Source organism: Saccoglossus kowalevskii, chromosome 7 (assembly GCF_978046115.1).
Source record: "Saccoglossus kowalevskii chromosome 7, keSacKowa6.1, whole genome shotgun sequence".
NCBI classification, from domain to species: domain Eukaryota; kingdom Metazoa; phylum Hemichordata; class Enteropneusta; family Harrimaniidae; genus Saccoglossus; species Saccoglossus kowalevskii.
The window spans coordinates 36,870,075-36,896,896 of NC_140647.1; the positions used below are offsets into that span (position 1 = coordinate 36,870,075).

The 26,822-nt window shown below is 33.8% G+C and overlaps 1 protein-coding gene across 3 annotated transcripts in view; it reads left to right on the plus strand.

The window, feature by feature from the left end:
• Nucleotides 1-2,127: 2,127 nt before the first annotated feature.
• Nucleotides 2,128-26,822, plus strand: part of LOC100371591 (neural-cadherin-like) — a 41,661-nt gene continuing 16,966 nt past the window's right edge. Inside the window, exons 1-9 of one of the 3 annotated variants that reach the window (XM_085501537.1) lie at nt 2,128-2,261; nt 11,029-11,156; nt 11,736-13,098; nt 19,825-20,018; nt 21,063-21,354; nt 23,451-23,681; nt 24,403-24,644; nt 24,812-25,050; nt 25,232-25,395. In XM_085501537.1, the coding sequence (XP_085357663.1) occupies nt 11,847-13,098; nt 19,825-20,018; nt 21,063-21,354; nt 23,451-23,681; nt 24,403-24,644; nt 24,812-25,050; nt 25,232-25,395 (2,614 nt within the window). In that variant the 5' untranslated portion in view covers nt 2,128-2,261; nt 11,029-11,156; nt 11,736-11,846. Of the gene's footprint in view, nt 2,262-11,028; nt 11,157-11,397; nt 11,603-11,735; nt 13,099-19,824; nt 20,019-21,062; nt 21,355-23,450; nt 23,682-24,402; nt 24,645-24,811; nt 25,051-25,231; nt 25,396-26,822 lie in introns of those variants that run through there. The other 2 variants (XM_006823394.3, XM_085501538.1) reach the window with 2 other exon arrangements.

Genomic DNA, 26,822 nt, shown 5'->3' on the forward strand with positions numbered 1-26,822 from the left:
TCTTAATGCTGTAGGGACAATAAAAAAATATAACATATTCGCTTGGTATGTACAATAAATGACAGGTGTTAAAATTAAATATATTTTATTGATTAAGTATATACAATCCAACTCTTTGATACAATAAATGTAAAGTTTGGGTTATGTTCACTTCTATTGGTGACATACTTCTATCAGAGTGAATCAGTAATGCCTAGCACTACATCTTATCCTATTACTAAATGTCTTGATTACAAACATTATGTTTTAGAAAATGAAAAATTTTCCAAAACATAATGATAAGATAAGATAAGATAATTCTTTATTACAACCTTATAGAATGAATTACATATCTATTTTGGTTTATGAAATGCAATAAAGGTGTTAAAATAAACATAACAAGTTAGATATCTAAAATCTACTACAATACAGTTACATGAAATAATGTTAAAAAAAAATATTAATGACCCATTAGGTGGTTTTCTCTAATGGTATTTGCTGTTTTTATAAATTTGATAAGCTCTGTTAGTAAATATTTGTTGTTTGTATTCAATATATGAATGAATTTTTCTTTGTTTGTACAGTGTTGAAAATTGTTAATTTTCTTTGAAAAATGTGAATATAACAACTCTCTGTTTGTAATCAAGTTAAAACTTTCTCATGTATTTTTTAAATTTTAATTCTGAATTCATTTTTTAATTAATGAAGTAAATGAGTTATAAGGCACTACCTTTGAGAGTTTTAAGTACTGTTGACAATATGTAAATTTGTCATCAAATACTTTGAGAGTCAAAAGTTATCACTAAAATGGTTATTCTGGTTTTTAATTTCACTATTTTCACCGATAAGTAAAGTCTGCTAATTTAAATCCATGTTAAATCACATTATTCTCCTGCCATGTTTGTGAACTTAAAACTTATTAAATAGTGAAAATAAAGGGTTTACACTATTCATTTCTTGAACATAAGTTTGTTTGCTCCAAAGCATGTTACAATTATTATATTTGAATTTTTTATAAGCAGGTATTCAGGCATGGGAAATAAATCTAGGATGCTCATGGAAATATGCAGATATGGCTGCTTTTAATTCTAATTCTACTACTAAAACATAAAAACCAAGATTTGTGAAAAGGAATTAATTTGTATCTGCCAAAGAAATTATGCATGTGATTTAAATTGTTAGAGTCTAGAGACCTGTAGCGTAGAATGAAATAGTTTTTATTTAATCAATAGTAAATATTGTCATATAAAGTTTAGACCCAGACCTAACAACTATAAAATTGATTAACTTATATGTATGACGAAAAAAATGTTGATAACTTATTGTTATATTATTTTCATTGGCAGATTGCTACCATGAACAGGCTGATATAATTACAGTATAATAAATCTATAATTACTACTGTCAAGTTTTAAATCTACAGATGGTAACACGACTTTAATTACAGTTTTCAGGAATTTCCAGATATCGGTTTGAAACACAATAGCAGGTAACGCAGTTCAATGTTGTTTTTCTGAATACCACTAATTAAAACAACAAGCATTCTTGAGTAAGCAGATATGTATGTAATTACATTTTGTCTCTGAAGTACTGCATGCCGACACACTTCAGTGTTTTTAAAAATTGAGTTCAAAAATTGTTGTGTGCATGACGCTCACAGTCCATAAAGAGTATATATTTTTAAAAAATCAGAAAAAAAAAACGTAGCCACGTAAAAAAAATTTGTTCCACGTAGGTTTACCACATTAACAATAAATATATGCAACTGAAATAAATTTGATAATTTATATTGTGACATAAATATACCATCCATCAATGGTTGTGGTAAAATATTTCAACTTTTTAAAAATGTCGCCAAGGTGATTTTCATGTCTCCCCAGCAAGATCACATATCGCATTGGGGTTGGTTTAATTGGTCTAATCATGGAGGTCTAAGGGAATGTATTGACAATGCAAACCACTGCAAGTGTTACATACAATGAATATTCAAATAAAGGTATCAACTGTTTCTGCTTCTCTTCTGTTATTATGTAAGATAGCTATTGTTTGGGTTGTGTCTCCTATGATTGGTTGTCAGACTGGAATGCTTTATGCAAATCACTAGTGCTTTCACACCTGTTGACATAAGAACTACTTCATTCTGAAGCATGTGGGAGTTTTATTCAAATTAGGTGTGTCATTCTTTGTTGGTGCTCTGACCCATTCTGTTCAATTTCACTAGCATCAAACGCTCACTGGACTAATACCTGTTGTGAATTTGAAGAAAGCTACCAAGCCAACAAGTAAGTCTGCTTTTTTCATGACTGTCTTCTTACACTAATTTATGGTGAAAAACTGCTAGATATTTTCAGTTGACACAAGAACCGTACCTCAAATTTCAAATAGGACTGTTTTATAAAATGCCACTCACCAAACACTTGTAGATTACTGTAAAATGACTAATTTTCAGTTGGTTTTAAATTTACGGTTTCGTCAATTAGATAATGTGTTCTATGCTAAATTTTACATATTCACTGTGTTTTAATTTAGCGCATTTTTCCAGTCAGCGAAATAAGCTAAATTAAAACCCAGTGAATAATTACCCCCTTTACAGTATTTCAGTGTAAGCATAGCATTATTTGCATAACCTTGACTCTTGTTTCCTTCATGTCTCAATGCCTTGCCATTATGTGTACTTGTTCATGGTGTTGCATTCTCTTATATCAGATTGTAGAATACATTGTACATCAGAATAATTTAAATCTTCCCTCGGCATGCCGGTTAGTACAGATCATCAAGTGCAATGTTTTTGGATAGGGTATTTGTATGACCATGGGTGTAATTATTATTACAATTTTATTTTTAATTTAAATTAATGATATCACAAATTCTTTTCATCTTTTGAGTATTTAGAGATGACTCAAATTTGTTTCATACATATTTACATATAAATAATAATATTGATCAGTCAGAAGTCACAATTAATTTAAACCAATTTCTCTCTTGATGTGTGATGCTGATAAATTAACTATAAATAATGGGAAAACTTATTTTATAATTTTTAGGGGTGAAAATAAGCCTATTATTGTGACATTATCTATTTCCATTGAGGAGACAATATTGACAAGGTTTGTCAGAGTAACTTTTGACAAGCATCTCATCTGGTCCAACAAGCATAGGGCCCCCAAACACAGAACCCTAATCCTAACCCTGCCCCTCCAGTGTATACCCTTATCGGGTCACTTACAATTATTTGGAGGGGCATAGTGAATTACATTGGGAGCCTGGAGTGTTAGGGTTGGGGTTTAGGTTAAGGGTGAGTGGGCCTTAAGGAACTCTTCCCAAAACATCATAGTCCGTACCATGATGTTGAACTTTCCCTCCTTGTTTTAAAATTTGAAAATTCATTCACTATCTTTTGGTCCTATTAATTCACATTTATTAAAATGAAATTCCAAAAGTGTATACTAATGGCTATCCAAAAAAGGAATTCTGATGTCTGCTAGTATTTTTTCATGCCTGAACTATTAATTAGTAAACAAGTCATCTTGTAACTACTGTAATTGGTATTAGAGCAATTACAAATCAGTGCTTAATAATTGTACATGTAGATTAAAATACTACTGCCCAGGTTATTGACCACCTCTTGCCTATAGTGATCACTTTTAGACGGTGTATAACACCCTGTGTATAAAGACCACAAGATGTATGTAACCACCCTTTCAGCATCATTTTTGCAAATTCACCTTTCTTTATAAACTAAAATAATATTAGCTTTCTGTTCATGAATCTGTTTTTAATTTGATTTTCTTTAATTTTTCTTGACTCATAAATGTGTTTGTTTGCAACTGTACCATCTCGTTCGCTGTTCAATTGTTATGTCAAATATGAACAAATAATTCAACCTTCATATAAAGACAACCTGTATATAAAGACAATTTTAATGAAGTCTTGCTATATACTGGTTTGACTGAAGAAAACTAATTTAATTTATTAGTAATTAGAAAATATCATATTCAAGCATAATATAATTTGCCTGGCATATGCCTCTTGGAAATATTGTGTTTAATTGTATCCAGGTTACCAGGTTAGTTTGTAATTTATATACCGTCTGTGGCATATATAACCGGTATATAATTTATAATCCACTGGTATTCTGAATGAGTGCGACATTGAGGACCAGTGACTTTTCGCATAGTGATCAAGCTTAAGCTCAGAGTAATAAAACTATGGAGAGTAACAAGTCAAAGATTGTGTCACATGGGTAAATAATATTGGGGGGGGGGTCACCATCATGTGTGTGTGTGTGTGTGTGTTTACTTATAATTTGTAGACATATGATATGTTCACATGGCAGCATTCTACCAGAGCCAAACTACTGCGCTCCTCCTACCGAGGAGATTACCTCCAATGCGTTCATACGGTCGGGAGTGGAATGAGAGCTGCCATAGTTCGATTCAGTTCGGTCAGAGCCTAACGGAACAGTGCCCTCAAATAATTAGTATGAAAAAACGGGCTTCTGTTTCTTTACATGGCACGATTCTGTTGATGTGGGAGAAAAAACAGAAATGCTCGCAATCGAATCTGAGCATTGAGGTAGAAAAGACAATGAACTGGTGTTATGATTTAGGTAATAGTATCTCGAATAAACAGAAAAAACGGCAGCTAAAATGTGTTACAGCCTATTCGCTTACGTTATTGTTATTATTCAACTGTTGTGATATGTATTACAGTTGTCAATCTAAACCTACTTTGAACATGTCACCTTACTGTGACCGCTTCTACGATTTTTATCTCTGGTGTCTTTAAAAAGTATCTTCAATTTTCATTGAATCTGTTCAGTCCTTCTTCCAAGTGTTTGTTGCTTAATTTAATATGCCATTTTTTCATTAAAAATTGTTCAAAGCATACAACACATGCTGGAGAAGACGATGTGATATTCTTGAAATACAATGTGCACAAAATGATACAACATTGTAAATATATCAATAGTTTTACGCAGTATATGCATCTTCCTTGTTTTTCTTTACCTCACATTTTGTGCATGGCCCAAAACATTTTCAAATTGTTTCAATATTGGCAAACCTGCCTGTGTAAACTCTGAAATTTGTGCATATCACCACAGTGTTGCGTCATACCTAGGTGATAATGTCTTTGTGTATGATAATCTTAAATTTCCACTTCCTTGAATTCCTTCCAATATCTTGGAAGATATGGTTTTGAATTGTGTGTATGTCATCATATTGCATGATTTTTTTATTTTTAGAAAGTCTGAAAATTAGGAACTCTGGATTCTTACATTATCTAAAACTTCACAAAAAAATAATTTATTTTATACTTTTAATGCTTTCTATTTTAAACCTCATTTGTCATCGAAAAATTTCAATTTTCGGAAATGGAATGGCCGATTATCTTGTATTTTACATAGTTATGTATTTCTGCTTCCTTTTTTCCCCACATCTGATTCTGTAAAGTGAAATGACTGAACCATGAACCAAGACTATAATGGTGTAAACCAAATATTTTATTACCTTTGTAATAGTTTACTGAAGGTAGTATAGGCCTTGAATATGTCGTTGACCATGACTAAATTCACCAAGATTTGTCATTAATTCTTTCTCATTACACTGTAAAAAGGATTGGTAAATTCCTTTTCCCTGACATGCGTGTGTACTCTAGTTTCATAATTTGAATTTGAGATTAGCAAGGTTTACTGCTGGGCATGAAGACACAGGAAATCACAGACAGGCAAAGTAATTCATTCACCTGTGAATTCTACAGTGGATGAACTTTGCATACAAAATGTACAAATCTCTCGGATCAATATCCTGTTGATTCAGTGCTTTATATGGTACAGTACATTCTTGATTTCTTTGTACTTTAATGACTTTTTACTAGCAAGGGAAATTTATTATAGCCATCGGTGACATGTTTATGCTTGTTGTTTGTTGTGTACACACGAGTTCACTCTGCTGAGTAACTATGGGAAACGTACTGGTTCAAGAGCCATTATTAAAACAAAATTGGTTACTTATTAATATTTATATAGTCTATCATTAACTATTCACTCTCTGATGTGAATAATATTCTACAAGGGGAAATGAACAAGACAGGAAAATTGTGGTAAAACTTTTTGACAGTTTGACAACTGTTTTTTATAGACTACCCACTAGAAATGTAAATTAAACAATCCTTTGTTTCACTCCATGTCACCATAGTTGTTTTAGATATTTTCCTGACATAAGGAATAACAGTAAAATGTACTAAAACCAACAAATCTGTCATTGTGATATTTAATGTAAAATTAATGTAGTGTGAAAATAAAGAAAAAGCATTATTTTATATTCAATTCTTTCCATGTGAATTATAAGAATGTTTGTTCTGTTGACAACTGCTTAGATCAAACATACACAGCAATATAAAACTTAGTGATGATTCTAACTTATTTAGCCATTGACCATAACTTGGTTGCTATGTTATGACACAAATTGCAGGACAAATTGACTTATTGGCAAGGCCTGTGATGAATGAATTTTTTTTATCGTGCAGTGTTATCCCCGGAATAATAAGTATATATTTGCATAACAATATGATATGTTAATTGCCTCCAGTGTATTCATTATTATGTTAAATTTGTTCTATTGTCTATCCTAAATTGGGAACTTCTCATCTATAATATAATGCTCTGGGGAAAACCCAGTCATCTGAATTCTGACTTGTATATACAGGGGTACAGTGTATGTTGTTGAGTTGCTTCTCTTGCAAAATCATTCCATAAATGTAATTTAATTTAACTTTTATGCTTCCATGTACTTTGATGCTCTCTTTTTTTTCAAAATCTGTGCAGGTCTTCAATAAAATTGCATTCTTATGTGTAGAAACTTTTGATTCAAATGTAATTTCTCAACATGCGCAAGTCATCTGTTATCTTTGCGTCTACCCAGTCCTTGTTAACTGTCTTAATTCTACTACGAAAAATTCTCTGCACAATAATCAAATACTAGTACAACGAATGAATAAGCATTAATTATGTACATGCAACGATGATTCATACGTGTCTAAATAAGACTATTACACATTACCAATACTGTTTTCTATGTGCAACATATTTGAGTACAAACATCCTCCCCTGCATCATGAATTCACAATAATTTTAGATTTACCAGAAAAAAAGATAATATTTATGTTACAGCAATGATTATCAATAATTTTACTATTTTTAAGAGCTGAAAATTTAATATTTTAATGGGTGTGGTTAGGTTCTAGGGAATTCAAACATAAAGCAATTTGCAGGCATATTGATTTAATTCTCACTGTATGACAAATTAATGAATTTTGTAGTAAATATTCACGATAGCACTGGTAGCCTGGTGCAATTTCAGTGACAAAAACGTATTTTTCAATATTACAATTCCTGATTAATGAATTGATACTATTTGCACAATTATTATTCATTCGCTTACATATATTGTGTGACCGTGTGAACGTAAAAACTCCACTCAAATTAAACTGCTATCTTTCAACTAACTTGCACACTATTCTACCCAAGGAAGAAAAATGAACATGCAAATTACCTTTGGCTATAGCCCAATATTTTCGTGTTTTTTTTGCAGAATTTTGGTAGTTGAAAAACTGTCATGATCATATTTACTCAGCGAAACGCGCACGCAAGTCAATTTTCTCTTAAAAAAAAAAAAAAAAAAAAAAAAAAAAATTCAACTGGAAATCAATGTTTCTCAGCTGTCTTAAATAGTTCTTCTAACTGCCTTTGTTTGTACCCACCCACTCTCCCTTGTAGAGTCCTTGTAACCTAGGGAGCTGCAGCTAGTGGGTGCTCCCTGGCGACTACCTAGCTTGGTGATAAAAGACCCATAGTCTCTGCGAAGCAGAATGGTACCCACCCACACAGCAGACAACTGGAATGTTTACTGGCCTCTGGCTATCAACAGGCAATGGTTGAATGTTTACTTGTCCTGGCTACCAACAGACAACTCTGGAATGTTTACTGGCCTCTGGCTACCAACAGACAACTGTTGAATGTTAACTGGCCTCTGGCTACCAGCAGACAACTGTGGAATGTTTACTGGCTGCCAGCAGACACCTGTTGAATGTTTACTGGCCTCTGTCTACAAGCAGACAACTGTGAAATGTTTACTGGCCTCTTGCTGTCAGCAGACAACTGTTGAATGTTTACTGGCCTCTGGCTGTCAGCAGACAACTGTTGAATGTTTACTGGCCTCTGGCTACCAACAGACAACTGTTGAATGTTTACTGGCCTCTGGCTGTCAGCAGACAACTGTTGAATGTTTACTGGCCTCTGACTGATGGCAGACACCTGTTGAATGTTTACTGGCCTCTGGCTACCAACAGACACCTGTTGAATGTTTACTGGCCTCTGGCTACCAACAGACACCTGTTGAATGTTTACTGGCCTCTGGCTACCAACAGACACCTGTTGAATGTTTACTGGCCTCTGGCTACCAACAGACACCTGTTGAATGTTTACTGGCCTCTGGCTACCAACAGACAACTGTTGAATGTTTACTGGCCTCTGGCTACCAACAGACAACTGTTGAATGTTTACTGGCCTCTGGCTGTCAGCAGACACCTGTTGAATGTTTACTGGCCTCTGGCTGTCAGCAGACACCTGTTGAATGTTTACTGGCCTCTGGCTGTCAGCAGACAACTGTTGAATGTTTACTGGCCTCTGGCTGACGGCAGACACCTGTTGAATGTTTACTGGCCTCTGGCTGACGGCAGACACCTGTTGAATGTTTACTGGCCTCTGGCTGACGGCAGACACCTGTTGAATGTTTACTGGCCTCTGGCTGACGGCAGACAACTGTTGAATGTTTACTGGCCTCTGGCTGTCAGCAGACAACTGTTGAATGTTTACTGGCCTCTGGCTACCAACAGACAACTGTTGAATGTTTACTGGCCTCTGGCTACCAACAGACAACTGTTGAATATTTATTGGCAATCAAACAATAATGGTTGACAATTCTAGGCCATGCAAAATGTCCATACATATAAACTTGCAGCATATTCTGAGTTTAACAATGTATACAGGTGAAAAAATATCCTAAACATATTGGGAGTGTACCTATCATTGACTATGTCAATGTACTCTAGTTGCTGGTGCAATCTCAACATATTTAAGCCCTTTATACTGTCATGCTTGTGTTTTTTTTTAGTTACACAGGTACTGATCCCTTTTTTACAAGAATCTCAAATTAAACCATACCTTGCATCACGTCTGTTTCTTGCTTATATCATGCACTGTAAAGGGACACAAAAAACAGATGTAAACCTGTTAAATTTTTTTCAAATCATCTATAACAAAAGTAATTAATCAAAAAGTAAGCACAACATTCTGGTCACTTTGTGTGATGTCATGTACACATGAAGAAAATCATTCACATGTAATCATTTTGTAGAGAACACTATTTAAAATCATTTTTAGAACTCCCACAGCCAAAGCATCCCATTTGCCTAAGGGGGGAGCAGCGACTGAAATGTCGGGGTTTGAAGTGTCTGTCCACCTGCAAAACTGCTCGACTTGAAAGACCCAAGAACAGCACTGGCTCCTGTACAACCAGTTGCTTGACTCACAATTTCAGGCTTATTAATGCTCCTGGGCTTGTATGTTTTCTACCATCAGCCCTACTTATTGGTGTCTGGCAATGTACATGCATGTACTACTAATGTGTACTCGTAAATCAAAATAAACTGTTGACAGCTCTTTTAAATAGGTGTCAGTCAGCTTTATAAAAAAGTTCAATTATAATGGAATACATGTTTAACCTAGCCCATACAATACATGTGATTCCATGTACACTAAATTGTCTTGTTCATCTGTTCTAATCTAATTTAGTCTCTACTTTCCTAATATAATTGCACAATGTAGTAGTCAATGAATGTTTTCATAAATCATTAGTGTTGACTTTATTTTCATTAAAAATGTATATCCACTGAAAGAACCAAAGATTGACTTTTTTTTCTCTGCACCATGATAGTATTCAATGTGCAACATTGGTATATAGTAAACTTGATTTATTATTAGAAACTCTCAACTTGCTGTTGAGATTAAAACCTTGTAAATGAAAGAAATAAATGAACTACCAGTGAGCATAAAGGCACAGCCTTACTTATATTTTGTAAAGAGTGTCATTGCCATCAATAATTTCAACTACATTGTGTTCACCCATGTCACTAATATCAGACATAGACAGGTCACAGGTAGAATAGTGGTTGTACATCAAACTCATGGTCGGTAGATCTACAATGTAAGTTCAAATTCTAAAAAACTGTCATAAATATGGCTACTGTGGCAAAAATGCACTGTCGGCACTAGCCTAGGGCTTGCTATTTGCACATACAAAAAAAACGGTGACATTCAATGTCAAGAACTGTTACCTGGCACAAAAAAATATTTATGTACATGTATGTGGCAGTTTTGAAAGGAATAAAGCTAACCCTACCTAAATGTTAAGTTGTGCTTTGATCATATTGTTGTCAACATTTTTCCAGTAACAGATACTGTACATAGTGTCAGATGAGAATATATCATGATACAGTGTTTTATTATTAGATGCAGCTTTAATATATATAAACTATAATCATAGAGCTATCAACTTGATCATATTTGTCTGCTGTTTTTGTTTTGATTTCTCTAGTGTTTTTTAACTGAAATGTTAAAGGAGTTTCAATACAATTAAGTGACAGCTGTTTGTGTCTTGACTTGCACCTAAACCTAGGTATGACTTCTCTCCAGGTGTCAATAACTTTAGTCTTGACAATTCTTTTTCTGAATTTGTTGAATCAAAGAGGTGTGCTTTGGATTAACTGTTATGGTATATGTGATCAGTGTGTCAGTAGGTGCAGTGAACTGTGCAATTGCCTGATTGTTTTCATGATTTGATACGGTGGTGTGAACCTATTTAAACTGTAGCGAGTAAAGCTGCCTTCAACCAGATCCACCTTTTTTGCATGCATACATGCATACATAGCTTTCATGGCCACTGGGGTCATAGTTTTACATATGCTAATTTTCAGCTTTGTCATTTTCAGCACCTATAGCGTCCAGCATTACTGTCATTGTCAAATAGAGTCACATACACATTGTCCTGTGGTGAAAGTTCCAACTATTCTGAAAGAGGAAGAAAATACTGCAGCATGTTGTAATTTCCGTAACGCAGGTAAGATGAATAACACCTATTTGTGATTCCATGTGGGTTTATGAGAGTGAGTAATAAGCCTCAGTGAAAGAGAAAATGCCCAGCCTTTTAAGGTGATTGGGTTTTTTGTTTATCATGCAAAACGGCCGTAAACAAAAGCCATCCATACAAAGGGACATTAATTACATGCAGCTTTTCTGTTATGCGTCATCATCAGGGCGTCTCCCATGCAAATCCAACAACTGTTCCTGCTCATTTTAATATAAATGGTGGCTGTGTTCAAAAAAATAGTCTGTTCCATGATTGGTTGCTATAAATAATCGTACTGCTGGCTGTTTTGTACAGGGCCCTGCCTGCTAAGGTTAGTCACTTCACCACTAGCCACATTCACTTTTAACAGTACTCACCTTATTACAATTGGATTTACGTACACTTCAAAAGTGTCGTCAATATGATGTACACAGTAGGTAAGTAACAGAAATGTGTGGATTATTTTAATATGACGGCATTTGAGGTGAATTGGAAAGTGAGAATTTAATACACACAAATCATTTAAAAGCAACAAACACACTGACGGCCATTTTGAATTTATCATTGTAGTGCTATAGCAGGCTGTGGTGGAACGTTTTCAGAAGATCTCACTTGGTGAAGATAACACCCAATAAGGATTTACTTGCTGTAGTATATTTAGTGTTTTTTTTGAAAAAAACAATGGCAAGTATGGCACCTGTAGCCATACTAATGCTGGCCTTACTAAGCATACAACAACTTTCGATACAAGCCATGCCATTCCCCCAAATCAAGGTACCCTGTCATGTTATGCCTGGATTTGAAGTAATGAAGTTACAGCATGTAGGACAGCATTACAGAATGCACCGTCATGGGAATGAGAACATTGACAGGTTATTCAACATAACTGAAGATGGAGTATTACAAACCAAGGAGAAACTAAATGATTATGCGGATAACTTGTTCAATATAGTGGTAGAACAGTTTCTGAATGACAACTCCTGGAAAGATTCTTTCAGTATTTACATCTCTGATAGCCAGCAGGATTTGGCTTTCAGTAGTAAGGTTTTTTATGGAAATGTTGCTGAGAATCAACCAGCTGGTACGCAAGTTGTCGTTAATGCATTCATGTCTGCCTGTTATATGTGCAAGGATGTTAACTACCAGTTGGTTGGTGCAGGAAGTGAAAAGTTCCGACTTGTCTATGAAGGACAATCAGTTAAATTGTTCACCGCTGATGTGTTAGATCGGGAAATCCAGCCAGAGTACATTTTTACGGTCACTGCCAGTTTATCATCAGAAAGTGTGACATCAGAGCTGACAATATCCATCATGGATGTAAATGATAATGCTCCCATATTTGATCGCGAGTTCTACGAAGTTACCATCCCTGAAGTATCTCCTGCTGATGCACAGGTTGTACAGGTTCAGGCCAGTGATGCTGATGCTGGTGAGAATGCACGTATCACATACCAGACTGACAACAATGATATGACTTTCTCTGTGCATCCAGATACTGGTAGCGTGATAATAGGAGGACCACTGCATCCTAAGGAATATGCCTTCACTGTTTTTGCACATGACCATGGTGATCCATGGCTTGAGTCTACAACTACTGTTTACATCACCGTAACTCCAGTCGACCAACGTCTGAAATTCTCTTCCATTTTTGAGCCAGGTCCAGTGATACTTGGCCGAAAGACAGAAAAGTTACCAGATATGGAAGCCATGATAAATGAAGAAGTGCCAAGTGGTACAGTAGTGGCAGAGGTAGCAACCGCCGTAAATGGTCAGAGTGGTGATAAATTTGTGATGAACAAACCTCTCAATCCCAGGTTTCATGTCAACTACTTCACTGGTGAAATATTAGTGACTGGAAAACTGAACCACACAGAACACCCAATAGAAGAAGTGTATGTCGAGATCACGCAAGATTTTAATAAACCAAATAAACGTGAGTATATGCATAAAGGTATAGTTGCTTGTCTAATTCTAAATCAAATTTTCATTGTATCTCCCAAGCTAAGCTTATTATGCCAATCCAGTAATGATCTACCAAAGTGTTCCAAATTTTGTATTTTTCTGTATATGGTACACGTGTATATATATCATTTGTACACAATATGCTGTGCCCATCATTTATCCCATCCTTTTAGGTGATGATATATAGGTTAGCACAGAATGATTCAGTTATAAAAGTTTGACACTTATTGTGTGTATTATTGTAAGACCTAATAAGATGTGTAACAAGTTAGCCTACCAACAAGTTGTATGAAAGTTGCATGTATGACTGAGACTTGAAACAAACACATATTTTTTATCACAAGGCATATAGGTACATGTACTACAGGTGGAGATGCCTCATATTTTTTTGTGATATCTTCTATTTTGCTTGAAATGTGCATTGAAGGGCTTCTTGTTTAATAATGTACAAAAAAAGTACATGTGATTGTTTTTCATCAACAACAAAAGTTGTGTAACTGTTCGTCATCCTCAACTGGTGTTTAGTTTGTAGTTATGAGAATAATCACGATAAACAATTTATTTTACTACAATCTAGTGTATAATTTATATTATAAAACATAGATTGTAGTAACAAGGAGTAAATCCAAATTGAGATTTGATCAATAGTACCATGTCATGTTATTTCCAGGACCATAGGAACATGCCTAATCTATTAATAATTGACTTGTTTGAATTAGCAAGGTAGCCTTGTAATTATAATAGACAAATTAATTAGGAGAACAAGGACATTCATGCTCACTGATAGTGTACAGTAACAATATTATACTTATTGATATATATATATTTTTTAAAAACTTTTAAATTTAGTTTTAGATATTGGATTGTTATTTTTTCATTTCACTTATTTTGTTTATTTTTTGCAAAATTTTATACTAATTATGAAGTTTATTAAGTTTGTTTTTTTAAGTGTAATACTACATATTTTCAGATGATTCGGGATAATTGCTCCATTTTTAAATGAAAGTGAGAGTAAAAATTGGCTTTTGATCACTGTTTTAATAAACATGTATGTATGCATTGAAATTACATGCAAATAATGAAAAAAACAAACTATGAGAGACAAAAATATTATTCAGATGTGATTCCTGTATCATAATCCTGTCTGTGAAAAGGTTAAACAGTAAATTTGGAATTGTGCCAACCTGAGTCCCAGCCTTTAAGCAAATAATAAATACACGACAATAAGGTATCGCGCTCTCTGCGTCACTAAATACGACATCCAGACAAAACAAGCGGCTGTTGTTCACTGTCTATGCATAGTTTTATGTTACCGTAATTGTCTCCTAAAAGCACAATCCAAACAGGATTATTGAAAAATATCATTCCAAATATCGGCAAATTTTCTCAACACTCTCGTGCTTAGCATCCTATTATTATTCTCACTGTTTTCTCACTAACAAATTTAAAACATTTATTTTCCATTTATCCATGATTGCACTGTTAAATGAGAAAAAAAATGTCCAGACATTTTCTGGATCATTACTGCATCATTATTGCATGTGCTAAAAATAGCAATTCTTCATTGGTACTGGGTTTGATATGACCAAACTGCATTAATCATATTGTCACAGTTTGCTAGGTGGCTAATACTGTCGGGTACCTTAACACAGATGTATGTATAATAACATTTCAAGGTCTTTGTTTCAAGTATTCATATGATATACAACTAAAGCTTAGTCAGATCTGTGGAAAATGGTGAAACTTTTTACTTATTTGCCTCTGGACATGTCCCGCAAAAACATGATGGAATTATAGACACAAATTTATGCAATTCATCAAAATGAAATACATTAAAATAGAATTATTTGTTTAAAATATTCCATGTTATGACGCAAGTTGAGTGCACCTATTCAGTTAAAATGTGTAGGAATGTGGTAAATATTCAAATTTGTAGATCACTTAATACTCCACTAATTAAAAAGTTACCAATTGATCTAGCAGTATATCCAATTTAAATTTCCTGGTGGGCAGATTAATGCTTTTTTACAATGCAAGGTTTTATCTTTGCTTACCTACTTACAGTATTTTGTTGGTTATGTGGTGTTTCTTAGGCAGCCATCATATCCCACTCTGGAATTCAGATTTAAAAGTATTATAGATACATTCCTTTACATTTCCAAATGAAACTGATTTTCTTCAAAAAATATTTCTTTGCAAAATGCTTGGATAAATTTTCCTCGTTCTAAAACTCGCTAAAATGACTCAAAATATTTAAAGCACAATGAATGTTTTTCAACACTTTTTTTGTTAATACATGTATTCATAAATATTGTCATATAGATTTGTTTATAGGCAAGCAATACATGAATAATTACTTTTTAAAAAGGTAAAAATGTATGATCTTCAGAGGTAGATTACAAATTACACAAATTCATAAAATAGTCTCATTTTTAGTGAGCACTTTTCTTCAGAAGATTGGGACGAAAATGGCCAAACTGAAAATTGATTCAAATTTTGTCTGTTGGCTCCAAAATTACAATGTAGAGTTCATTTCAAGAAAAAAGTCTGCAGCCCCCATCTTTAACTCAAATTGGTCCCTACAACAGTTTTGTTATTAATGTCAAGAGAATTGACAATTCTATTTAACCTGAAAGTAACGGCTCTATCATGGTTGTCATTTTGAATTGAAAAATTGACATCTTGAATATATCCCGTTAACTAATTATGTACTATTACTGTCCTTTCCACATAAATATTGAATTAAGCAGTACATAATTTATTGATTTGAGATCAGCAGGTGTAAGATTAGTTTACCTTTATCACCATGCAGCACATAGAATATCATTTAAAGGCACACCTCCAGGTAAGCCTAATCTCATGGCAAAATTCATCAAGAAATTAAAAACTGATTAACTCTTGAAACATAATCAAGTGTCCAATCCCAGGGAATGGCAGCTTCCCCTTTAAAAAAAACAAGTTGTATATCATATTATATCATATCAGGGTGTTCTCAAATTGAGAACTAATGTTGCTCACTTTACCACATCATTTTTTAAATGTAGCCTTTTTGTAGGATAAAAATGGCGTGCAAAATAGGAATACTATGTTTAAAAAATAAACTTGAGATGAATGACAAATCTGCAAGCTGCTATTGACATGCGACATGTCTTCTAGGACCAAGTGTTTTCTATCCTCAATTCAAAGCTGTTTCTTTGTAAAAAAATTCACTTGGGAATTAAAGCGGTTTTGACAATGAATACAACAATATGAATGAACCTTGCATTTAATCTCTTGAGTATTAATAACAATTCAAGGTTGAATGTACAATAAATTCTGGCTTCTTTTTCAAATTATTTCTTGGTATGTTGGACCATGGAGGTAAAAAAAGAATTTATCTCTATGGTTGGAATAAGACAAGACTATTATTAGAGTTAGTGTGTTCTATCTGTCTTAATTTCTGAGGAGAGAGGGAGGTGTACTGCAAAAATGTTGTCAAAAATTGAAATTAGGTAACAGATGGTCAGTGTTTTTCAGTGTTTAGTCTGTTTGAGACTCCTTTATTTAATGCGAAGCATATTATATGTAGCATATGGCTTACTATCAACAGAAAAATAACACATCAGCAGTATAGCCCACTAAAAGACTGATTAGCATGGTTCTACCACTGCCACCATATTACTATTGCCTTGCATCAGTTCGATACAGATTTATAAATTATTTAAATTGTACATCAAAGCTTTATCTCTGATTGAAATTAAATATACATGAAACTAATATGCTTGTCAGTCATAGGTTTATGGGTCTCTTCTGCTTCAGTAATTTTATTTCAAAATGATGACTTGAACTAATAATGAAAAAAAAATCTGTAATTGTTAACATTTAACAAATTGTGAGATAATTTTTTTCTGGAAATTGAAACTATATTGATTGAAATGCAGAATATGGGGATATAGAATATGTTTACTTAGGCACGTATATCCATAAATTTGCATATTCAATTTGTTCTATAAATACTGTCCCCAGACAGTATACAATTCGATTTAAATGTTCACAGATACATTGCTTAAAAGCACATTCCACTTAGTTAACTAGTAAATAATCTTAAGAAATTGACACCTGAAACAATTTGGTTATTATTTTCTTGTTCAGGTATGCAATTTGAATAAGGAGTGTCTGTCTTTCCCTGTGAAAAATACCTTGGTTGAAAGCAGGAAATAGGGTGTGGTATGTTGGATGTAACTGGATACCTTAGCAATGATTGAACAATTTTGTTTGGCAGATTTCAAAATTTTGATGAAATCCCCAATTTGTTGCATCATAGCTTCTGTGTATATTGACTATCAAGGTTAATCTTGCATACATGTATGTAAAGAATGTTGGATGTTAAATCATACGTTAGATGCTTGTGCAGGTCTGGAGTTCTGTAAAAAGTTAATTATTAACTGAGTTTTAATTTTACTTATTTCGCTGACTGGAAAATGTGCTAAATTAAAACCCAGTGATTATGTAAAATTTAGCATAGAACACGTTATCTAAATGATAAAACAGTGAATTTAAAAACTCGCCGACTATGCCTGAAATGGTAAATCAGCGGAATTTAAACCCAGTGAAAATTAGTCATTTTACAGTATATATATAACCTTTATACAAAGTACAGGTCGATTCTTGTGTGGGTTCTCACAATTTTTTTTTTTGTATTTTAATTTATAAATTGATTTTCAGCAGAGAAGTCATTTTGTCAAGTCTTTTTTTTTTTTTGTGCAAATAGTGTGACAACTATACTCCAAAGTCCAACCTGTGATTAGGTGCTTTGTATTACCTCAGAGACGCAAGATATTTTTGGGGAGACAAATGGAGTTGCAATGAAAGTTGTATTGTTTTATATCCAAATAAGATCAGCTGTATTTCAATGAATATTTACATTGTAGTTGTGATTATTTTGCTGGTAGATGTACTCTGTGTTTACATCAAAGTTTCATATCTAATACTTTTATCTGGATTATAATGCCCCTCAGCAATTTGCCATCCTGAACCCCATGATAAATAATGGTATAATCCAGCTGTTTGGAATGATGTCATTGTGCTCATTCCATAAAAGGTGAAGTGTGTTCCATATTAGGGCATTGCAGGGAGCAATGACATGCCTAAATACCTATGTCAGGTATTCCATTATGAGATGGTAGAGTGTTAAATGAATTTCTGTGGGTAGAAGGCAGCTGATTCATTTTACGAGGAAATGAAAGTGATAAAAATAAATTTTGAATAGATAGAATTTCTATACTTGTTCCCAAATAACACTTGTATAAAATTAAAGAAAGTTTAATAATTTATGAATGCATTATGTGACTATCTTGGTGTTTATGGAAGAAAATAAAGTCCTGTTATAATGTTTGAATTGGCCAGTACAAGTCTGGTTTTGTCTTTGTTTCCCTGGTGTATATCTAATGAAACTATAGCTCTATAGTTGAATTTTTTACCTTGGTTACTAATTTGTCGGTAGTTGTTGTTGTCACGAAGCCGTTTCTTTGATCTAATAACTACAATGAGTTTAGTGATTGCAAAGGGAATGCATACACATGACTATAGCTTATTTGGCTGACCTGTTAATACCGACTAGACCTCTCTACATACCTTGAATGCATTGCAGGTGAAGAAACCAAACTGATCCTTCCCCTTGTTTATCTGCGCTTAACTTTCAAAGCCTTTCAGACCTGTCAATAAAACATTATTTTCAAGTCAAGTATGTCAGATCCTTCATGACGTGCCATAGACAAACACTTGTGCACAGAAATGTACAAAAAAATATTTATTTTGTTATTTGAGTTGTAGCTGTGTTGACGGAACTCTTGCAGTGTGGCATATTTTCACTCTGAATTGTAGAATTCTCTGCTTTGTGATGCCAGTTGTTAGGAAGACAATGGGAGAAATTGCATTCTTTCAGTGGAAAATAGTTGTCGGTATTTAGGAAGTAACGTTTCAAGGCTAGTGATTAAAGCAATCAGGAATTTTGTTTTTATTGTGTATAAACCTTCGGCATTATGTCCCACTCACTCACACAATCAACCACCCAGTGCTGGTCTGTTTTTCCTGAGCTTAATAATTACAAAATTAACACTCGGCTCTCACATTATCTGATAACAAATATGGAGCCAATTAGAATCTAGATTTGGAACAAAAAAAAAATCACATGTCCCTGGTCTTATAAATTTATCTTTTGAAACCTGTATTAAAAATATAGGATTACAAACTGCCCATCTGTGACGCATACACATGACTTAATACTTCTATCATTTTAAATCAGAATTTCAGAGATAGATATTAAGCTGTCTCCTCCCCCATATTTATTTTAAAAAAAAATTAACAGAAAGCTCATGATCACAGCTAATCGATAGGGTTGCATTAGAATAGTTCTGAACGGCAAGCTATTAAGTCTCGTCAGTTGAATGAAAAGAAAAAAAAATACTGTACCCTGTGACTAGAAATTCCAATACTATGTCTGTTTTATCTGTGCATTTGAATTGGAAATGTTTCTGTGGTTAAAATAAGTAATATTTTATTGATTCAGTATACAAGTGTAATAGCTCGTATGCAAGGCTATACATGATACATAGGGCAAGTACTGACACATTGCTATGTTTACATTAAATTGACAACCACAATGTTATTTCATTCTTTATGGATTCCATTCATTTATTTTTTTCTTTCACTTCAACAGCTACTCCCAAAACTATAAAAGTACTTATCACTGTGGAAGCTGCAGTCAGTGGAATTCAGGAAGTTTCCAAAGCATCTAAGAGGGTTCGCAGAGCCAGTAATCCTGTGTTTGACGAAGCCAAATATGAGGGAAGCGTGCCTGAGGTGGATGGTCTCAATAAACCACAAGTATTCACACCTGAAACGATTCTCACGGTATGTGACATATAACATTCATTTCTCAATGAATTCAAATTGCTTTTTAGTCCCCGTTCAGACAAAGTCCAAAAACGGGGACTACCGTAATAATTTGATTTCCGTCTGTGTGTCCGTCTGGAGCCATTTCTCGGACACCCTTTGACCGATCTTATTCAAACTTGGCATACTGACAATCTATGATGACCTACATATGCACATCAATTTTCGTTATGATTTGTTTAAATATGGCTGACTGGAAGCCATTTTGTCCCTCAAATTTGCTAAATTCTGATATTTAAACGTGTCCGGAACTGTTTCTGAGATAAACAGGGTGATTTCAATAAAATTTTGTATGTTGATCATGCATATTGGGTTATACTAATATTGGGTTACTCATGCACATCATATTTTTTTTCAAAATTTGAACAGACTGGCAACCATTTTGTTTTTTTTCTTTTTTGTGCCGATTCCTCTGAAAGATATGGCCTGATTCATTCCGTTTGTACATAGGTAGTATACTGCAAGGTAACACAAAACCATGTTTTGTTTTGAGATTTGATCAAATTTGTCTAAATGGCCATTTTGTCAAAAAAAATATCATTCCTATTTTATATCATTCTGTAACATCTCCAGAACTGTTTCTAGGAGCTGAACAGGCGATATAGGGCATTTTCAATCAAAATTTGTATGATGAACTTGCATATTAGGTTACCGTGCAAGCAATGTTTCTTTTGGAGTTACTTACAATACAACAATACCCGACTGACTACGTTTTTCTTTCATGCTATTTCCTCTGTAAGATATAGTCAAATTCAGTTCAAAGTTTCCACATAGGTACTATACTGACAGTAACACAATCTATAATCTGTGTTATATCTTTAATTTCTACATGTCACTTGTACTGAACATTTACATCGACCACAGCTAATACTTAACAGGGACTATGCATTATCAATGCTTGTTGTATCTCTTCTGCAATGGATACAGCACCTAAACTCAAAATTCAAATATGTGCTTTGCACTTTAATTTGGTAACTATCAATGTGTTTTCTTTGTGATCAGGTTCATGCCACTGGTAATCCAAATGATATTACATACAGTATCTCACCAAGCCTTTATCAATCAGATTTTGAGATTGGAACACAAAGTGGTGTTCTCAAAACAAGGCAACCACTTGACCGTGAAGAGGAAGGTGATGGAAAAGGACAAGTTCGACAATTTCAAGTCATTGCAAGAAATTCATATGGTACTACATCTGTCGATGTCCTGGTTAATGTAGAGGATGTCAATGATAATGCACCTAAATTTCCATATTCTCCATATGTTGGTCATTTTGAGGAACATACTGGCCCAGGTAAGTGACAGTAAGAATTTGTCGGCTTGCCCTACTTTACAAGTCGTGTCTTGCTTCATTTCAAGTTTTGTATAATTCATTTTTTTCTGGGGGAGGGTTTACTCTTATTTTCACTTTGCATGTTCCTTTTACAGAGACGAGAACTTCTTCTGAGACATCACATGATTTTAGAATTTGATTGCATGTTATTTTTGTCACAATCAGGATTTTAAGATTCTTGATTTAAAAAAAAACGTCTTTTTTGCATGCCCATGTTATAAAACCTCTTGCCACCAAAACATTTTTTTCATGTATCTTTCTCAATCATGAACTAATGTCCATGCATTTTTTTCATCCATATACAAACTTTGTGCCAAAATGTGTGTTTTTTCCCTTAAAAATGCAGATGCGGCATATATGGGAGGTAAACTCATTTTTAATAAAACTCAGCAAAGTTGACACATAATTGAAGTTTTTTGCATCCAGTTTAACCAGACTCCTTACCCAACCCCAATTCATTTGAGTAATGCATCACCTCAGCTAAAAATGATATTATTTTTCATATTTTATTAAAAAAAACTTTGCATTCTATTTCATGCAGAGAAACACCTTTGTATATTCACACAACCACAGTTAAAACATTTCTACCAAGTTATTAAATACATATTTACTATCACCTATCTGGTAGTTGTTCACTGAAGCACTTGAAACAAACTTGTGGTTCTCTTAGGGCAGAACATTCATTTTAAAAACACTGGTGCTTGAGAGACAATTACTAATATACATAATGTATGATTGTATATAAATAAAAATCCACTTATCTGTTATTCCCTTGTTTGTCCTGTACATGTTCCTTTGTAAATGCATTGCTGTGAGATCACAATAACAAACTAATATTATTGTTTGTGCTGCTAGGTTTCTTAGCTTATAAGCAATGAAAGCATCTTGTTTCATTTACATGTGCAAGTTCATGTGGACCCCTGTTGTCAAACTTGACTGCATGCTTACACAATTCTACTTAGCTAGTTTTCTGCAGTTTTACTGCACATTTTCTTCACTTTTTCTGATATATACATCTTTTCTACATTCTATGGTACATACCTTGTACATATGTAGTGTTGTGTTGTCCTGTGTACATCGTGCATCAACATTCCTTCATCTTCCCACATCCTTACAAATATTATGAATATAGTACAACTATTAAAATATATCCAGTTTGTTATCTGCATAGTTGTATTAAAGGGATAACCGTTCCCAAGATTTTAAAACCATAATTTGAATAATATTTTTTCAAATTTTTAACAATCCCAATAAGTTAGTTTTTGTAAATGTTGTTGTCCAGTACATTAATTTTGAAACTTGTCATTGTGGTGTACAAGAGTACATTTTTAATTATTTCTGGAAAGTGATATAGAAAAAAATATGCAGTTTACAAAATTGTATGTTGAGTTATGTTTGTTTACAAAGTTGTCTGTCTGGTCATGATCACCCATACTAACACAACAGGACGCAGTAATAATTTCACCAAAACGTAACTTGAACCAATTTATCTTCGTTGTAAATGTGACTACAGATGTTTTGCAATTAAAAAAAAAAAATTGATTGAATTTGAAAATTTTTAAAATTGAAAGATTTTCAGGGAGCATTGCTGCCAAATGTAACAAGTTCATTGGCACCATATATGAGTGCATTTAGAGCTCATTCTGTGAAATTGGATCTAATTTCATAATTGATCAGAAACAACACTCCTAGTTTTCTGAAAGCGAACCTTTGGAGTTTGTATAAACAATTTACTGTGACAGGAATGGGACATGGCTGCAATTCAGAATCTTTACAATTTTATTCAAAACTTCAACTCTATTCTAATCACAAATGTCCGTTCAAAGAAACATGTGTGAAAATCAAAAACTGTGTTAGTAATTCACAAGCATTTTATCTATTATTGTTAGTTAAGTTGCTGTCATTTTTCATTTATAAAACATTTTTAAATATTTTATACAAAAACATTCATAAATTTACTTTATCACAGTGGGGATTTCATTATAATTTCTTTTTAAAATGATACTATGTATTTTCACTGAACTGATTGCTAATTAATTGTAACATCTTATTTACAGGGGAGTCAGTGATGACAATAGATGCAGTTGATCTGGATGATCCCAATGTAGATCGAAATGCTAAACTTGTCTATAGCATTGTGACCAATTCTTTAACACCTGAAAGCAGGAATATTTTTACAATTAATAGTGATACAGCGCTCATTAAGACAAATGTTGGTAATCTAGACAGAGAAACAACACCAGTGTACTTTATCACTGTACAGGCTATTGATGGATATGGGTTATCAGGTGAGACAAATTTCTCAACAATTTACATAGACCTTTCTCTGGTACTGAATTATTGTAATTATTTTAAAAACAGGGCATACAAAGGTAGTTGTGGCATCAAAACATTGCAGGGTTGATGAAATCTTGCCATAGCCTGCTCTGAAAGATTGGCATTTTGATATTGAACTATAAAAGAGAAATTGAAGTTCAAAGTCAAATCATTTGTGGTAAATGTTTGATCTGCTTCATTCATGCATTACACAAGATCTCGTAGTGAGCAGAAAATCACCTAACATCTCTTGCTCAAACAAAGATGTAGTATTTGAATTGAGTTTCTCAAATTCAAAATCAAAACATTTTGCAAAGTTCTGAGTAATTAGTGTTGTCTGGGTTCTGTAGTATGAACAGAAAGTGTTGCATACCTACCACGTCTGTCTAAACATACACAAGACAAAACTGGCTTATAATTATTTGTTAACATTTGCGTGGTAGTGATTTTAGCAATTCCTTCATGTGTGTTTCATGTATACATGAAATCTATAGATATCATGTGTCCTTGCTGTGCATGTAGCTTGTTGTACACAAGACTTCATCTCGCATTGACTTCATGTATATTATAGTCAATCATTTTGGTAAGAGTCATGGCAGGTCAGAAAAGGTCATTTTAAGTTTCATTAGGAATATGTTATTACTCTATTTGGATTTTCATAATAATTTTTTTTTTTTTTCAACTTTATTGTAGGCACTGTCACAGCTACAATTTATGTTGATGATATCAATGACAATGCACCAGAGTTTCCCCAGGAACAGTACTACACCACTGTTTCAGAAAACCTTGCAGTTGATTCTTCTGTCTATTCAGTGAAGGCGTTTGACAGAGATGAAGGCATTAACTCCTATTCTATTACCAGTGGAAATATAGGAAATAAATTCAAGGTTGATGTAGATCTTCAGAGCGGTACTGGAATTATAAAAATACAGTCGGTATGTAGTTATTAAAGTACTGCAAGTTTATGTAAACAGATCTCCACTTTTCTTACAATATAAGGATTAAAGTTCTATTGATAGTAAATAAATCAAAAAACCCATATCACTCGTGTAATCAATGCAATGCCATAAACAATCAACCTATTTCTGTCTCTTCTAAATAGCCACTTGATTTTGAAGAACCGGACCAGAAGCAGTTTCGCTTAGTTGTTGAAGTATTTGATGGGGAAAATTCTGACAGTACTCAAGTTTTGATTACTGTTCTTGATGACAATGATGAGCCTCCGTTGTTCCAGAAAGATAGCTATCAGATATCAGTGTATGAAGACTATCCTCTGAATGTGGAAATAACCAGTGTGCAAGCAACAGACCGTGACTCTTCTGCTAAGTTTAGTAGCATTGGGTGAGTGAAAAAATAATCTGAAACATGCTTTTCCAGTATCGCTTTTTATCATCCTTGTCATCGAAGATGAACAAGAGGAGCTATACATATTACTAATTGTTGGCCAGGTATACAAAGTATGCCTTGTGTCATAATGTATTTTAGAATAATTATAAAAATTGTATTTATTATTTTTCTACAGTTATTATATTCCAGCTGGGCAGGATGATGGTAGTTTCTTTAGTGTTGGAATAGAAACTGGTATAGTTAAAGCAGTCAAGCAACTCGATAGAGAACCTTATGAAGATCCAAAAATGATAAAATCCAATTATATATTCAAAATAACTGCTGTAGATAATAGAGACGGTTAGTGAAACTATTTAACTTGATTGCTATCAAGGTGGGAATTATATTAAACTGGTATTGACCATGTTACATCTGATGTACAGTATATATGTATGTGCATCACTTATGGTTGGGTACATCTGATGTACAGTATATATGTATATGCATCACTTATGGTTGGGTACATGCTTTTTTAGATACTTGTCAACATGTATGCAATTCTAGTGGAGTATTCTATAGTACCGTAATAACTCTATTAATTCGCGGTCTCTATTAATTGCACACCCATTTTATTTTCGAACTCTAATTTTTAAATGCATCTTTTGAATTCACGGCGTTTAAAAACGTTTAAAATTGTATCCTATTAATTCGCGGACCAGAATAAAGTGGATAACTCAGAATATATTGCATGAAGACATTAAAAATATACATTTTGTTTTTTTTAAGTTTGAGTTTTGATGTTATCAGTACTTGGTGTAGCCGCAATCGCAGATGATCTGTCATCACAGCCTTTCAGTTTAGGTTTAGTCAAGCAGTTTAGGTTCGGTCAAGATTTGACCTGAAAAAATCATTCCCCCACGACACTACAGATGTTGGGCAAGATTATTACTTAGTCGATAAATATCAATCGGTCAGCACATTGATTATGAATTTCTGTGATGGAATGCTTAGTACAGGGCTTTTTGTCACTGGTCCACAGGGTTGCATCGACCATGTGTCTGCCATTTTGGAAAGTGATTTTATTCTATAACGTCATTTAAGTGAACCGCCCTTTTGTGTGTAAATTGACGTTTTTGATTGGTCGGGCGATTGACCTCGTGTCACATTTTCATTATAGATGAAAGTGCTTGACAAAAAACAAACAATGATGTAAACAATGAACACATGGCTACAAAAATGCAATCAACAGGGCAGAAGACCACCTTATCCGAAGCAACACTGAAATAGCAGAAATCTATGCCGTTTTGCTTTTAGACGACAACGGTGATTGGTTTGATGGCTTCACTGCCGAAGACCTGTTGAACAATTAATAATTTGTGTCTGACCGTACTGCCTAAAAAATTTTTTAAAAAAAGGCAGTGCAGCCAGATGGCTAATTTGTAGCCACGTGTTCATTGTTTGTTTGTTTGTGTACCTTTGCCATTTCACTGTTCTATTTCATGGTGCGTGGTCCTTGACGCAGTGCGTGTTTCTGCCTGACTAGCCACGAGTCTCAGAGGCACTAAAACAATGTCCTGTAATCGTGTTCATTGGAAAAAAAAACAAATCACTAATAAATTTATAAAAACGGCTCATTTTTGAATCAATCTAAAAATACTCTTTTAATTCGCGCACCAAAAACCAATTATTTCCGTTTTTACGCTACTAATTCGCGCACTTGAAAAAATAATTATTTTTACTACTGCGAATTATTTGAGTTTTTACGGTAATGTTGGTTAACATTAACA